The sequence below is a fragment of the Aquarana catesbeiana genome, linkage group LG03, assembly GCF_042186555.1.
Source record: "Aquarana catesbeiana isolate 2022-GZ linkage group LG03, ASM4218655v1, whole genome shotgun sequence".
NCBI classification, from domain to species: domain Eukaryota; kingdom Metazoa; phylum Chordata; class Amphibia; order Anura; family Ranidae; genus Aquarana; species Aquarana catesbeiana.
The window spans coordinates 129,854,666-129,871,189 of NC_133326.1; the positions used below are offsets into that span (position 1 = coordinate 129,854,666).

At 45.1% G+C, this 16,524-nt stretch overlaps 1 protein-coding gene across 4 annotated transcripts in view; it reads left to right on the plus strand.

Moving 5' to 3' along the window:
- The window catches only part of SHANK3 (SH3 and multiple ankyrin repeat domains 3), a 605,848-nt gene that overhangs the window by 147,157 nt on the left and 442,167 nt on the right, over nt 1–16,524 (plus strand). For all 4 annotated transcript variants that reach the window (XM_073619226.1, XM_073619225.1, XM_073619228.1 and 1 more), the window contains exon 3: nt 2,418–2,852. In XM_073619226.1, coding sequence (XP_073475327.1) covers nt 2,418–2,852 — 435 coding nt within the window. The remainder of the gene's footprint in view (nt 1–2,417; nt 2,853–16,524) is intronic.

Here is a 16,524-nt window from a genome sequence, read left to right on the forward strand (position 1 = left end):
AGAAACTATTAGATAATCACCTGAATGACCGCAAAATACAGGGATATACAATGTAATACTGACACATAATCACACACATAGGTTGGACTTGATGGACTTGTGTCTTTTTTCAACCTCACCTACTATGTAACTATGTAACTATGTTGTGTGAAGATTATGTTATTGGACATGTGTTGTGTTGTCACTTTTGTAGTTTGCACTTTATGATAAATTGAAGATTATCAAGATTGTATTGCTCATTGAGTGAGTTCCACATATATATGGCCAGCTTAAAGTGGTTGTAAAGTCAGAAAGTTTTTTATCTTAATGCATTCTATGTATTAAGATAAAAAAAAAAACCTTCTGTGTGCAGCAGCCCCTTTCAGCCCCCCTAATACTTACCCGAGCCCATCTCGATCCAGCGATGTTGCAGGAGAGTGGTGGCTGCCTGGGACTCTCCCTCCACATTGGCTGAGATGGCAGAGCAGTGCCATTGGCACTCAGCAGGAGGAAGGGGCCAGGAGCACCAGCAAGGGATTCGAGAAGAGGAGGATCTGGGTTGCTCTTTGCAAAACCACTGTACTGTATGTATGTAAGTACGTTGTAAGTATGTAAGTAAGTTGTTATTTTTAAAGAAAAAAAAAAAACAAAGACTTTACCACTTTAGGTGGTAGTAAAGTAAAAAAAAAAAAGGTTCACCCTGTAAGGCAATATCATAATATGCTAGTATGTACTGCATACTAGCACATTATGAAAGACTAACCCCCAGCGCTGTCACCGCTGCAGAGGCTTCCATCTTAATCTAGTCTTCCTTCTGGGTTCGACCTTCTGACTGGTGGAGCTATGATGACGTCACTCCTGCGCATGCACGCTGGAGTCACGGCAGCGGCACACAGCTCTGAATGAACGGCTCGGGTATGCTGGCCCTTCAGAGCGCATGCGCCCGTGACATCACCGGCTGCTGTTCGCTAGAATATCTCCTAAACGGTGCACGTTTAGGAGATATTCATTTTACCTACAGGGAAGCTTTAATATAAGCTTCCCTGTAGGTAAAAATAATAAAACAGAGTTTACTACCACTTTAAGTGACGTAGTTTCTTCTCTCCCCTAGACAAAATTAGCAATTAACTCTTGCGGTGTGGATGCAGACCCACTTCAAGAGATCATTTAAAATGTTCCCGGAGTTGGGCTTTAAAGCATTTGTATATTTTCAATATCACCATCAAGGCCACATAAAAAAGGCTTGCTCCTCATTGTATGGTATTTTTTAACAAATAATTTTGCATTTCTACCCCATTGCAGCGCCCAGCTTCCTCTGCCTTTTTAGTTACATACATTAGTATGCTTATTAGCTATAAAATTGGTCAGAATTGACTAAAATTTGCCCCTGCAGTCTTCAGTGTGATTGCCTCTTAGTTCAGATTCTCAATGAACCCTTGATAAATCAGACCTGGGTAGATTTGCTCATCTCTAGTCTCAGGTATTATATATTCAATTTTAATTCTTTTTTTTTTTTTTTTTTTTAAGAAATGCTGCATTGAGTGCAATCCTTCCTCTGGCCTGATCTGGCATAGTTTAATGATATACAGTGGGGGTGGCTCATCTTCTAGAATCCTTATTTCACCTCTTTGTATTCAGCGAGGTCTCCTTTAGCTGCTTGAATCCCCCCCCCCCCCCCCCTTTCATACCTGTTACACACTGACTCCCATAGGGCTGCACACCACACACTGCCTGGCACCATATGACAATGGCATGCTGAAAAGCCTATGAGGGGACACAGGTGATGCTCTATACATGGGCTCCAATGAGAAAGATATGTGCCTCCTGGGTGAAGGCATTTATATTAGACCTGTCATCTGGTAGATGATTAAACATCTAATGTTGTAGCATTAGGGGACACTGCCCATCACTCCATTTCTAGGGGACACTGCCCATCACCCCATTTCTAGGGGACACTGCCCATCAACCCAGTTGTTGCAGCATTAGGGGGACACTGCCCATCACCCCAGTTGTTGGGTTCACACCATAAAGACATGATCCCCATTATAATAAGATGTGACATCATCTTGTACATCTGTGTGACATGAGTCCATTGCATCCCTCTTATAGTGCAGCTCCTGTCCTGTCCCTGGTGTCCCCTGTGCTGTCTGATCTGTGTCCATCCATCCATCCATCCATCCATCTTCCATTGCAGTCCATTGGCTGAGTGCTCCATGCAGTCTTTTCTCTCTCTCGGTGATGGAGCTCCCATCCTCCCTATTGGATGGAGATGAGTGTGTGCCATGTAGAATGTGATTGTACTATGTATGGTCGGAGGCGATCTCGGGCAGGTGCCCCCTGGTCCCCCCCCAGCCTAGTCCCCCATCCATCCATCCCTCATCCCCCCGCAGTGCCCCCTCTCACCCCCCTCTCTCTCTCTCTCCTCTCCTCTCTATTAGATGCAGTCTCTCCGCTCCTCCCCCTCTCCTGCTCATGTTGTGTCTCCGGTTCCTGAGCTCCCGGAGCGGACCGGACCCCCCTCACCCAGCCCCCCCCAGGGGCCCCCGAGGGACCTCGGGGCTCCCCGCAAACTCCGATCTCCCGGGGGAGACCCAGGCACCCCGGAGCCAGGAGGAAGATCCCCCCAGACAGCCAGAAGACACCCCGACATCGCAGACTCCCCCGAGCCTCGCATCGCAGACATCTCCAACGGGGAAGACGAAAGGAGCCCCCCATCCTCTACCGACACCCCCACAAGGAACTCCCCCACCGACCCCCCAGGATCGGACACACACCCCCCCGGATCGGACGGAGACCCACCCGGCCGGCGGATGGAAGAGACAGCGGGGAACGCGGTGATCATCAGGATCGGAATCCCGGACCTGCAGCAAACGGTGAGCGACCCTCTATATACTCATCTATACTCTATACACTCATCTATGTATACTGTATATACTCATCTATAGATACTCTATATACTCATCTATACTCTATACACTCATCTATGTATACTGTATACACTCATCTATAGATACTCTATATACTCATCTGTATATACTCTATACACTCATCTATGTATACTGTATACACTCATCTATAGATACTCTATATACTCATCTGTATATACTCTATACACTCATCTATGTATACTGTATACACTCATCTATAGATACTCTATATACTCATCTATATATACTCTATACACTCATCTATGTATACTGTATACACTCATCTATAGATACTCTATATACTCATCTATATATACTCTATACACTCATCTATGTATACTGTATACACTCATCTATAGATACTCTATATACTCATCTATATATACTCTATACACTCATCTATGTATACTGTATACACTCATCTATAGATACTCTATATACTCATCTGTATATACTCTATACACTCATCTATGTATACTGTATACACTCATCTATAGATACTCTATATACTCATCTATATATACTCTATACACTCATCTATGTATACTGTATACACTCATCTATAGATACTCTATATACTCATCTATATATACTCTATACACTCATCTATGTATACTGTATACACTCATCTATAGATACTCTATATACTCATCTGTATATACTCTATACACTCATCTATGTATACTGTATACACTCATCTATAGATACTCTATACACTCATCTATGTATACTGTATACACTCATCTATAGATACTCTATATACTCATCTATAGATACACTCATCTATGTATACTGTATACACTCATCTATAGATACTCTATATACTCATCTATATATACTCTATACACTCATCTATAGATACTCTATATACTCATCTATATATACTCTATACACTCATCTGTATATACTGTATACACTCATCTATATATACTCTATACACTCATCTATATATACTGTATACACTCATCTTTATATACTGTATATACTCATCTATATATACTGTATACACTCATCTATATATACTGTATACACTCATTTATATATACTGTATACACTCATCTATATACCTTGCATACACCCGCTATATACTGTATACACTCATCTATATACCTTGTATACACTCATCTATATACTTTGTATACACCCGCTATATACTGTATACACTCATCTATATACCTTGTATAGACCCGCTACCGGGCATTCATCTGTATATACCCTGAATATACCTTGTATAGACCCGCTACCGGGCATTCATCTGTATATACCCTGTATATACCCTGAATATACCCTGTATAGACCCACTACCGGGCAATCATCTATATAACCCTTGTATACCTTGTATGTACCACTCCGTGCATTCTTCACTATAACCTGTATACACCGATCCAGGCATGCATCTGTATAAACCACCCCGTGCATGTCTATATCTAATCCCTATACCTTATATGTACCTGGACATCCCTACTATGGGGGTATACACTGTATACTGGGCACACACCAGACCTGGACATCACTCCCTACTCTGCATTACTAGGGGGCTGACAATACACCCTATACCTATATACTGTCTATACACTACGGGGGCGACATTCCATACAAGATCAGGACATGTCACATCGGGATACACACAATGTACACCTGTCCTAGGAGCATGGATCATCTTCTGTACCTCCACATGTGTCATTCCAAGCATACGGATAGCAAACCTGCTAGCCTAATATACAGTATCTATCTATCTATCTATCTATCTATCTATCTATCTATCTATCTATCTATCTATCTATCTATCTATCTATCTATCTATCTATCTAATTCCTCTCTCTCTAATGCACCAATGATGTGTCTGAGCTCTCCTGGTATATGAAATACCTGTGCTGGCTGTCTGTAGGCTCCATGTCTCAGTGTATAAATATGTGTTGTAAGATGTGAATATATTGGAGATTTTTGCCCACATTGATTAGCTTACATTGTACATTTCTGTGGCCCATGTTCCCATGTATCCCAGGTGCAGTCTCATGTTGGTTGGGACAGCTATGGCTAGCATGGCATGACTACAGAGGATGGGGGATTCTGTGTGTTTGCAGTGCATGTCCTCATAGAATGGCAAGTGCAGTAGTTAGCAGCAGCTGGCCAAGTTGTGTAGTAGACAGGATTGCTTTGCCAAGAAAGGGAATAGTGCAGTAGACGCCAGATCAGGATGGATCTTATATGCAATGGGGGGATGTGTATGGACACTATGCTGTGTGCCTTCAGATGGGGTGTATATTGCACATGTGTAGAGGGGAAGCCTATCTACATTAGTGGAGAAATGCAGTGCTGGAGATGACAGTGCATTGCCAGCAGGCTGAGGACTGTGATTAACGGTGGTCCTTGCATAAGATTGCAGTGCCTGAACACTGCATAGCTTCCTTCAGAGCTGACAGAGGAAATTTCAATTTATTGGATTTAAGATTATGCTTGTACCAGATCTTTGTTACAGTATAACGTACCAGATCATTGTTACAGTATAACAATTTCAGTGTGACATGTCAGGTGGCCTCAGGTCATGTCTCTTTAGAAAGCACTGCTTGACTCTGAAACTCTGTCTTGCCATGTCACTACTTGCTCGTGTTTCTATAGGTGGCACTGCTCCATCATGGAACTATACAGCAGTCCTTCCATACAAGTCCCTTACAGTGAGTCACCATGCGTGGTGTCATAAGGCAGCAGTGGTACAGCATCATGTTAGTAGTGGTAATGGCACCACTCATATTGAATGTGACAGTTGTGAGAGCCAATAAAAACACAAGGATTTGAGCTCATACAAGTGATCTTCACTAAGGTTTACAGCAGAGCCTGGGATCAGGCTTGACAATTACAAGGATGGTAGATATCTTGGAATGGTGCAATTGTAGCAGAACCAAAGAATAATACATAATGCAGCTAAGTTAATCCGTAGGTAAGTACTATGCCACAATACACCGCCTTGTAAAAAGTGGATGTGGTGTATCTGGATTTTGCAAAAGCATTTAATACAGTCCCCCACAAACACTTAATCTACAAGCTGAAGTCTGTAGGCATGGACCATAGGGTAGGATACCTGGATACCTGGATAGAAAAAATGGCTATTGGGGAATAGAGGATGGGATAAATAGCTCGATCTCACTGTTTGCTGACGACACAAAAATATGTAGGGCAATAACAACACGGCAGGATATAGAAACTTTACTAAATAAAGTGATTGAGTGGGCTACTACATGGCAAATGAGGTTTAATACTGTAACCGTAGGGTAATGCACTTGGGGGATAAAAATATAAACACAAGTTACTCTTTAGAGGGAGAACCCCTAGGGGATTCCAGGATGGAGAAGGATCTAGGGGTCCTAGTAGAAGACAGACTGAGCAATAGCATGCAGTGTCAAGCTGCAGCTTCCAAAGACAGCAGAATATTAGCATCCAATAAAAAGGGAATTTACTCCAGACATAAAACGATTATTTTGCCACTTTATAAAACTCTGGTTTGGCCCCATTTGGAGTATTCTGTCCATTTCTGGTCACCAATCCTCCGAAAGGATGTACCGGAGTTAGAGAGAGTCCAGAGAAGGGCAACTAAATTAATATGGGACTGGAGGACCTCAGTTAAGAGGAACGACTACAAGCACCTAATTTATTCTCACTGTAGATGAGACGCTTGTGAGGGGATATGATAGCGATATACAAATATCTCAATGGAGATCCCAGCATAAATATAAAACTTTTCAGTCCCAGGGATTGTAAGAGGACATGGGACACCACGGAGCGATTTAACCTTAAGCTGCGTAGGGGGTTTTTCACAGTCACGGCGGTAAGGATGTGGAACTCTCTTCTACAATCGGTGGTGTCAGCAGGAAGTATAGATAGTTTTAAAAGACCCTTGGACGTGCATCTTAACGTAAACAATTTAAGGGGATATGGAAAATAATTTTTCTACACACACCTACACAGGTTGAACTGGATGGACTGATGTCTTTATTCGACCTTACCAACTACGTTACTATGTTGCTATGTCCTATTTTCAGCACACAGCACATCAGCGCGTAGGATTCAAGGAAAATTGTCTTGTCTATGTGTTGGGATTATGTTGAGCAAAACTGCCTGGCACAGCCTGATGTACAGTATAAGGTGTAAATGGGCCCAAAAATAACTAAAATACCTGCTATGGCTGTTCAAAATGTGGCACCCTGCCATGTCACCTGAGGATGCCACATTGTAATATCTGCACAGAGACTTATCTAAAAACTCAATTTGTCGGAAGAGGTCAGTGGAGGAATGGTGAGTGCTTTGGCCTGGTGCATCATTCAAGTGACACTGTGTGCTGTATCCACAGGGGTCCTCTTTCTCCATTCTCAAGATGCTGGAGAAAGTCTACAAAGAGGATCAAGGCAACCCCTTTTATTTATTTATTACAAGTTTTTATATAGCCCCAAAATGTACTCATACGCTAAGCGTTCACTTCAAGGAGAACTAAACCCATTGATTTAACAGTTTCAATAAAAAGTCAATTTCCCAACACATACCAGGAATGTAACTGTCACATTGCTTGTGCTCTCAAGCAAACTGTTAAACAATCAAATGTTTGGTGTCATAACTGATAACATGTGCAGCATCATGGCAGTTGAAGATCAAACAGAGGCTAGGATGGCAGCTTCCTTAGCTGAACACAATAGGAGCATACCTCCCAACTTTTTAAGATAGAAACGAGGGACACTTTTTAGCTAAAGTATGTAAGCATAGGACACACCCCCTGCCACGCCCACTTACAGGACAATTAGCCAAAAAATTATTAGTTAAGCCCACAAGTGCTTTTTTTTAACCATTACCATTCCTTTATATTGGCTTTTGAAATTTACAAATGCAGCAATTTAGAAATTGGATAAAAGGTTTTTAGCACTGGGAAACACTTTTTACTTGATAAATAGTGCATTTTATATACAACTCTATAGATCAGACTAAAATGAGGGACAAATGAGGAGGAAAGAGGGACATTGCTCTAAATCAGGGACAGTTGGGAGCTATGTAGGAGGGTTTAGATCTGCCTTCAAGGAGCTTTCAGTTTAAAGAGGAGGTTCCCCCCCCCCCCAGCAAAAAATGAAAAGCCAGCAGCTGCACATACTATAGCTACTGACTTTTAATATTAGGACGCTTACCTGTCCTGGAATCCAGCGATGTCAGCACCCCAGCCGATGTTTCCATCGGCTCTTGGGTGCTGCTGCCACCATCCGTAGTAGGGAAACCTGGCAGTAAAGCCTTGCGGCTTCATAGTCGGTTCCCTACCGCGCATGCCCCTGAATGGCCCTCTGGCGGCGGAAGAAGGAGTGGGGGATGAATTTTCAAGTTATTGTGCCGCGGCATGATATCCCGGAAGTGGGGACAGGTACCTGTCAAAAACAGGCGCCAAATGTGGCAATGGAGGGGGGAGGAGTGAGATAAGTGGAGCTTCCACTTTTGGGTGGAACTCCGATTTAAAGTGCCTATCTTGCATACTAGGCTCAATTTAGACAGGAACCAATTAACATACCTCTTTGGAGTTTTAGCAGTGCTGAACTCCTATTTATCCTGTAACACTGCTTTGACAAGCTGAGTGGTTGCCTGGCAACCAACAATGCCTCAGACTGTTCATAAGGTGTAGACATAAGAGAGGAGGTGATGATCCTCAGCATGCTATGCTTGATCAAGGCTCCAGTCTTTTCCAGTTATGTAGACTTAAAGTTGAACTATACACACCTTGGCTCCAGCGATGCGGCATCCCCAAGCTCCCCGCCTAGCTGCTGACATCTTCAGTCAGCTTGCTTCTGGGTCTCGATTGCCAGCCGCTTTCATTAGCTGGGCAGGAATGGCATCAGATCTGGCATTGCTGAATTTGTACAGTGAGCTGCATGTGCACGGCTCAGTGTACTTAGGGCGGACAGACAGGTAAGTAACTTTAAGGCCTCATGCACACTGGATATTTTTACAGCAACTGTTTTTGGCTTCAGGCATTTTTTCAGCAGCCAGTAAACTCCCCAGCATATTATCTTGTGTGTCCATAGGCTTTTGTCAGCATTTTTTGGCAGGGGAGTTTTCTGGCTGGAAATCCCCCCCCCCCCCCAAGACCTAGTGGGTTTGAAGAGGAGTTTTTCAGCTGTAAAAACTCTCTGATTCTGAAATGCACAGCTATTCGGCATTTATGAGCGTTTTTCAGCCATATGTTGTTGTGGCAGTATAGTTTTGCTAAAAAACACTAATGCAAAAATGCGGCAACACTCAAGTTTTTAACGTGGCATTCTGCTGCTGAAGCTACTGACGTTTTTGTAACGTCCATTGTGCATGACTTCTAATGCAGAAGAGACAAAACATGTCTCATCTGCATTATAATTCCTGCTTGTTCACCTATTTTTAATTGTGGCCTAAGGTTCCACTTTAAGCCCTGGTTCACACTGGAGCGTTTTGACATGCGATTTGACATGTCAAATCGGCAGCAATTGCTGTCAATGGCAACGTCCTAATTGGTGTTGTACCGATTTCAAAAAGTAGTTTTTGTACTACTTTTTGCAATTTCGGGCTGTGATTGACATTGACATCTATGCAGAAACCTGCACGGATGTCTCTGAAATCGCGGCCAAAATCGTGACTGACATGCGGGAGTGAAATCGTGCGAGTTCAGCTGCACAACCTCATTCCCGCAGCTCAATGTGAACCTGGGCTAAAGCAGAACAAAACCCATCAATTTAAAGGGGTTGTAAAGGTAAAAATTTTTTCACCTTAATGCATTCTATGCATTAAGGTGAAAAAACTTTTGACAATACCTCCGCCCCCAGCCCCCCTGTTTTACTTACCTGACACCTCGAATCTTCGCTGCTCGTTCTCGTCATCTCCACTGCAGCTCAGCCTGGTCGCTGATTGGCTGCAGTGGATGGATTGAAAGCAGCGCAGCCATTGGCTCGCGCTGCTGTCAATCACATCCGATGACGCGGCGTGCCGGGGGGCGGGGCCGAGTGATACAGCGAGCGGCTATAGCCGCCGGCTGTATCACGGGAGCGCGCCCGCAAGCACTCACCACCATGCGAGGGAGCTCGCATTAAGGTGGTGAATGCTTGCGGGGAGGAGCTGAAACAGCCGCCGAGGGACCCCAGAAGACCAGGTTCGGGGCCACTCTGTGCAGAACGAGCTGCACAGTGAAGGTAAGTATAACATGTTTGTTATTTTTAAAAAAAAATAATTTTACCTTTACAACCCCTTTAACTGATTCCCAAAACAAGTCATGCCTTAAAGCAGTGGTTCTTAACCCTGTCCTCAAGTACCCCCAACAGGCCATATTTTGGGAATTTCTCTTAGATAAAATAGCTGTCCAAAATACCAGGCCATTGACTCTGATTTAAAGCATCGGTGCAAGGTAAAGGAAAACCTGCAAACATGGCCTGTTGGGGGTACTTGAGAACAGGGTTGAGAACCACTGCCTTAAAGTGATTGTAAAGTCTCATCTTTTTTTTTTTTTTTTTAAATATCAAACATGTTATACTTACCTGCTCTATGTAATGGTTTTGCACAGAGCAGTCTGGATCCTCCTCTTCTATGGTCCCTCTTCTGTGCTCCTGGCCCCTCCCTCCTGTTGAGTGACCCCACACCAAGCTGCTTGCTATGGGGGCACCCAAGCTGAGTCACAGGTCCCTGTGTCCATTCAGACACGGAGCTGCGACCCAGCCTCTCCCCTTCTCTCCTGATTGGCTGACTGATTTTGGTTGACAGCAGCAGGAGCCAATCACATTGCACTGCTGTCTCAGCCAATGAGGAGGGGAGTCCCAAGCAGCATAGACACTCCTGCAACATCGCTGGTTAAAGATCGGCTCAGGTAAGTATTAGAGGGGCTGCTGCACACAGAAGGTTTTTATCTTAATGCATAGAATGCATTAAGATAACAAAAACCTTCTGCCTTTACAATCCCTTTAAACTATAACTGTCATAGTTGCTTGTGCTGTCAACCAGATTAAACGGAAGCTAAAATGACAGCTTCCTTGACTGTGAAGGATAGGAGGGTTTAGTTCCACTTTAACAAGTAAGCATACTTTAACAGTAGAATCATAAGTCCCACATCAATAAAGATGTGATGCAGACCACAGGTCTTGCCGTTAGCTATGTTGCACTTATGGACGAAACCTGTGCGGTACTGGACAGTGTTTTGAGCTTAAATCCAGTATCCTCTGCTGTAGCCTGCATATGCTGGCACCCTTCCATAGAGATGAAGGAAAGGCCTATCCCCATATGTACTAAAACTCTAAACAGTTTTAATGACCTTACTGTAATGTAAGGAGCTCATCACAGGTCTCCCTTTGGGTACATATACCAATAGTTGTTACCTAATGCTATAGATGACAGTTGGTAACTATGCTGTTTAGAGCTGTTATTTCTATTCACATGCTGTAAAAATGTTTTTAGGACAATGCACCCTGTAGAAAGCTATAGTATTCAGAATATAGTTTAGGTTGGTCAGTGTTGTAAAAGATTCTGATTGGTTGCTGTGGGTTACATCTCATGCATTACTTTTCCCAATTTCCGGGCAGCAGTGACACTATGGTCAGTGTGACTCCATTGTGGTGCTGTAATGCCCCCATTATATTTTAAATAGAGGTTTATCACCTTGATACTCTAGATCAAAACGATTTGCTATAAAACTGGATGGTGGTACTTCATTCCAAATAATAGTACATATTAAAGTGTAAGTCCATAAAGTGGGAGAACCTAGTGCCTGGAAATTGAAGTGAAATTGTTCACTGAAGCCTCTTTAGAAACCATCACTTCTGGGACTGTTTCCTCCCCCCTCAGGCTAGGACTGTCAACATAGGTGTGCACAGCCTGTTGCATTAGGGTGTGCACCCCAAAGCTCAAACACACCTTTCTTTGCAGCCTCAGTTGCACTGGACAGTGAATGCACGGGATAGTGCTCTGTGCTGAGCGGCTTCCTGTTCATTCACAAACTGAAGCATAGTAAATACAGTTTACTATACTTCAGTTATGAATGAACACAGTGAGTGAGTGTGTTCACTGTGTTCATTTAGAAAAAAAGGGGGCCAGTAAATGACATATTTACTAGCCCCTTTCCCCACTCTCCATTCTGAAACGTCTTCCGCAGCAGCCAGGGTGAAGAGAGGAGGGAAGCCAGCAGCACGAAAGGGGCGCAACACAAGGGAAAGCCCAGGCAATAGAGGGAATCGGCACCTGTTTAGGATGTGCCAATGCACTTCTGGCACACCCCGTGTCAGTCTTCTGTTTTCTTCCCCTAAGGCCAGGACTTTCTATCTTCTGTTTCCCTTCCCCTTAGGCCAGGACTATCAATCTTCTGTTTCCTCCCCTCAGGCCAGAAAGGTAAATTTTCTGTTTCCCTCCCCCTTAGGCCAGGATTGTCAATCTTCTGCCCCCCCTCAGGTCAGGACTGTCTATCTTCTGTTTCCCTCCCCTTCAGGGCAGGACTGTCAATCTTCTGTTTTCTCCCTTAGGCCAGGACTGTCAATCTTCTGTGTCCCTCCCCCTTAGGCCAGGACTGTTGGTCTTCTGTTTCCTCCCCCTCAGGCCAGGACTGTCAATCTTCTGTTTCCTCCCCCTCAGGCCAGGACTGTAAATCTTCTGCTTCCTCCCCTCAGGCCAGAAAGGTAAATTTTCTGTTTCCCTCCCCCTTAGGCCAGGATTGTCAATCTTCTGCCCCCCCTCAGGTCAGGACTGTCTATCTTCTGTTTCCCTCCCCTTCAGGGCAGGACTGTCAATCTTCTGTTTTCTCCCTTAGGCCAGGACTGTCAATCTTCTGTGTCCCTCCCCCTTAGGCCAGGACTGTCAATCTTCTGTTTCCTCCCTCTCAGGCCAGGACTGTCAATCTTCTGTTTCCTCTCCCTTAGGCCAGGACTGTCGGTCTTCTGTTTCCCTCCCCCTTAGGCCAGGACTGTCAATCTTCTGTTTCCTCCCCATTAGGCCGGGACTGTCAATCTTCTGTTTCCCTCCCCCTCAGGCCAGGACTGTCAATCTTCTGTTTCCCTCCACCATAGACCAGGACTGTCAATCTTCTGCCCCCCCCCAGGCCAGGACTATCTATCTTCTGTTTCCCTCCCCCTTAGGCCAGGACTGTCAATCTTCTGTTTCCTTACCCTCAGGCCAGGACTGTCAATCTTCTGTTTCCCTCCCCTTTAGGCCAGGACTGTCAATCTTCTGTTTCCTCCCCCTTAGGCCAGGACTGTCGGTCTTCTGTTTACTCCCCCTTAGGCCAGGACTGTCAATCTTCTGTTTCCTCCCCCTCAAGCCAGGACTGTCTACCTTCTGTCCCCCCCTCCTCAGGCCAGGACTGTCTATCTTCTGTTTCCTTCCCCCTTAGGCCAGGACTGTCAGTCTTCTGTTTCCCTCCCCCTTAGGTCAGGACTGTTAATCTTCTGTTTCCTCCCCCTCAGGCCAGGACTGTCAATCTTCTGTTTCCTCCCCCTTAGGCCAGGACTGTCGGTCTTCTGTTTCCTCCCCCTTAGGCCAGTACTGTCAATATTCTGTTTCCTCCTCCTTAGGCTGGGACTGTCAATCTTCTGTTTCCCTCCCCCTCAGGCTGGGACTGTCAATCTTCTGTTTCTCTCCTCCATAGGCCAGGACTGTCAATCTTCTGTTCCCCCCCAGGCCAGGACTATCTATCTTCTGTTTCCCTCCCCCTTAGGCCAGGACTGTCAATCTTCTGTTTCCCTCCCCTTTAGGCCAGGACTGTCAATCTTCTGTTTCCTCCCCCTTAGGCCAGGACTGTCAGTCTTCTGTTTCCTCCCCCTTAGGCCAGGACTGTCGGTCTTCTGTTTCCTCCCCCTCAGGCCAGGACTGTCTATCTTCTGTCCCCCCCTCCTCAGGCCAGGACTGTCAATCTTCTGTTTCCCTCCCCCTTAGGCCAGGACTGTTAATCTTCTGTTTCCTCCCCCTCAGGCCATGACTGTCAATCTTCTGTTTCCTCCCCCTTAGGCCAGGACTGTCAATCTTCTGTTTCCTCCTTCTTAGGCCGGGATTGTCAATCTTCTGTTTCCCTCCCCCTCAGGCTGGGACTGTCAGTTTTCTGTTTCCCTCCCCCATAGGCCAGGACTGTCAATCTTTTGTCCCCCCCAGGCCAGGACTGTCTATCTTCTGTCTCCCTCCCCCTTTAGGCCAGGACTGTCAATCTTCTGTTTTCTCCCCCTTTAGGCCAGGACTGACAATCTTCTGTTTCCTCCCCCTTAGGCCAGGACTGTTAATATTCTGTTTCCTCCCCCTTAGGCCAGGACTGTTACTCTTCTGTTTCCTCCCCCATAGGCCAGGACTGTCAATCTTCTGTTTCCTTCCCCCATAGGCCAGGACTGTCAATCTTCTGTCCCCCCCCCCCCCCAGGCCAGGACTGTCTATCTTCTGTTTCCCTCCCCCTTAGGCCAGGACTGTCAACCTTCTGTTTTTTCCTCCCCCTCAGACCAGGACTGTCGGTCTTCTGTTTCCTCCCCCTTAGGCCAGGACTGTCAATCTTCTGCCCCCCCTCCCCAGGCCAGGACTGCCCATCTTCTGTTTCTTCCCTCTAAGGTCAGGAATGTCAATCCTCTGTTTCCCTCGCCCTTAGTCCAAGACTCTCAATCTTCTGTTCTCTCCCCTCAGTGTTTTCTGCTGCTGGCCTCCTCACTGCCAATGGCGTCCCTAGGGGGGGGCCAGAGGGGGCCCTGACCCCCCCAACATTATGCTGTGCCCCACCATGTGCCCCCCCAATTTTTTTTTTTTTTTTTACAAAAAATCAATGTCTAAGAGGGAGAGAGTCCCCAGTCAGCTCCTGCGGGTGATTCCTCCCCCCTCCCTCTGCTTGCTGACACTGCATAATGCGAGCGCTCACACAACCATGGCCGCCCGATCTGCTTCTTCCCCTGCATCCTCATTGGCAGGGAGAAGAGCGAGTTGCAGGAAGGAATCCACCAGGACTCTCAGTTACTGAAAAAACAGACTGATTTCTCCCGTCCTTAGGACAGGAGAACCAGCCTGTAAATTCCAAGAGATGCCAGACCAGAGAAGTCAATAGCAGGGGCAGGACAGCAAGAGGAGGCTGGGAAACCCCACAGTGGCAGAACACCAGGGCCCGGAGGCAAGACAACCTTTGCAACCCTGATAGTTCTCCCACTGGTTTGGATCCTTATATTTTCTTGGTATGCTGGTGACATATATATCTTGTTTTCTGCCACCCTGGGGGACCCCAATACAGTAGGAAGGAAGCTCACTGCAGAACATGTGAAAGGGCCGTTGTGGGGTCGTAGTAAAGGGCCACAGTATATATTTATATATCTATATATCTATATCTATATATCTACATCTATATCTATATATCTATATCTATCATCTATCTATCTATCTATTTATATATATATATATATATATATATATGCATTTTATAGTTGCCCCCCTACTTTTGTCCCTGTCCCCCCATGTGCCCCCCCTAAATATGAAAGCTGGAGACGCCACTGCTCACTGCAGAAGACGGGAATGACAATGGGTTTTGCTGGAGGAACCACAGAGCACTGTGGGTAGAGCAAGGGAGATTGACACTTCAGGAAGTGTCAATCTCTGCAGGTGATCAGTCTTGATCAGAGCAGCAGTCAGTGGCGCAGGGAGCAGGAGTGAAAAGTATTTTATTTATGGGCACAGCATTAAATATATTCACCTTTTCCTGGGAAATAGTTTGTGCAGTCAAGGGATAATAGATAGATAGTAGATATTAAAAACCGTAAGTGTTCGTGTCCTAGCAACAAGGAGGGAAGTGAGCGTTCCTGATTAGGAGTTTTTTTTATCCAGGCTCCTGAGGAGACCCAAATGGCCTACAGGTAAAACAATAAAATGAATGATCATTTTACAAAACTGTACAGTTTTTAATATCTACATGGGCCCTTTGTCTGCATAGGCCCAAGGTGAACTTAGGCTTTAATTATACATTCAGTTCAGAAACAGAGTTGCTGTAATACACACATGTGCTGAACCTAGCAGCAATAATGTGATACCTTCAGCACTGCCTGAAATGAAGTTACACGAGGGACATTGAGGTGACTGGTCACCTTGTGTCCTTACAGCAGGCAGAGGTGACTGGTCTTCTGCACAGGAAGTGCTTGGCTCCCATTGTCTGATTGTATATTTACAATAATGATTACAGAAGGACACATGAGATGTACAATGCAAGGGCACCAGGTTTAAAGATAAGAAATTCACTGCATTAGTATGAAATTCCTTTTATTTCCTGAAGGTGAGCTTTAATGTTCCAGCGAAAGGCCACTTTAAAGCAGAACTAAATTCATCGATTGAACTGTTCTTAGTAGCAGTTATGTTCAGGCATGCCATGAATGATAACTGTCACAGTTAAGCAGTATAGTATATAGTATAGTTAAGCAGGTATCGTTTTTTTTTTTCCCCGTCAGATTGAACATAAAAAAAAAACTGATAGATCCCCCGCATCCACACAAGTCATGTGGATGCAAGAATCTCCCCTGCCTATCTATTTTATTCTGACAGCAGCCCCCCCCCCACCACCACCACCACCACCACCATCAGAATACAATGATCAGCACTGGAGCCATTGACTTCATGCACTAATTGAGTTCTGGTTTTCCAGCATGACCATTTG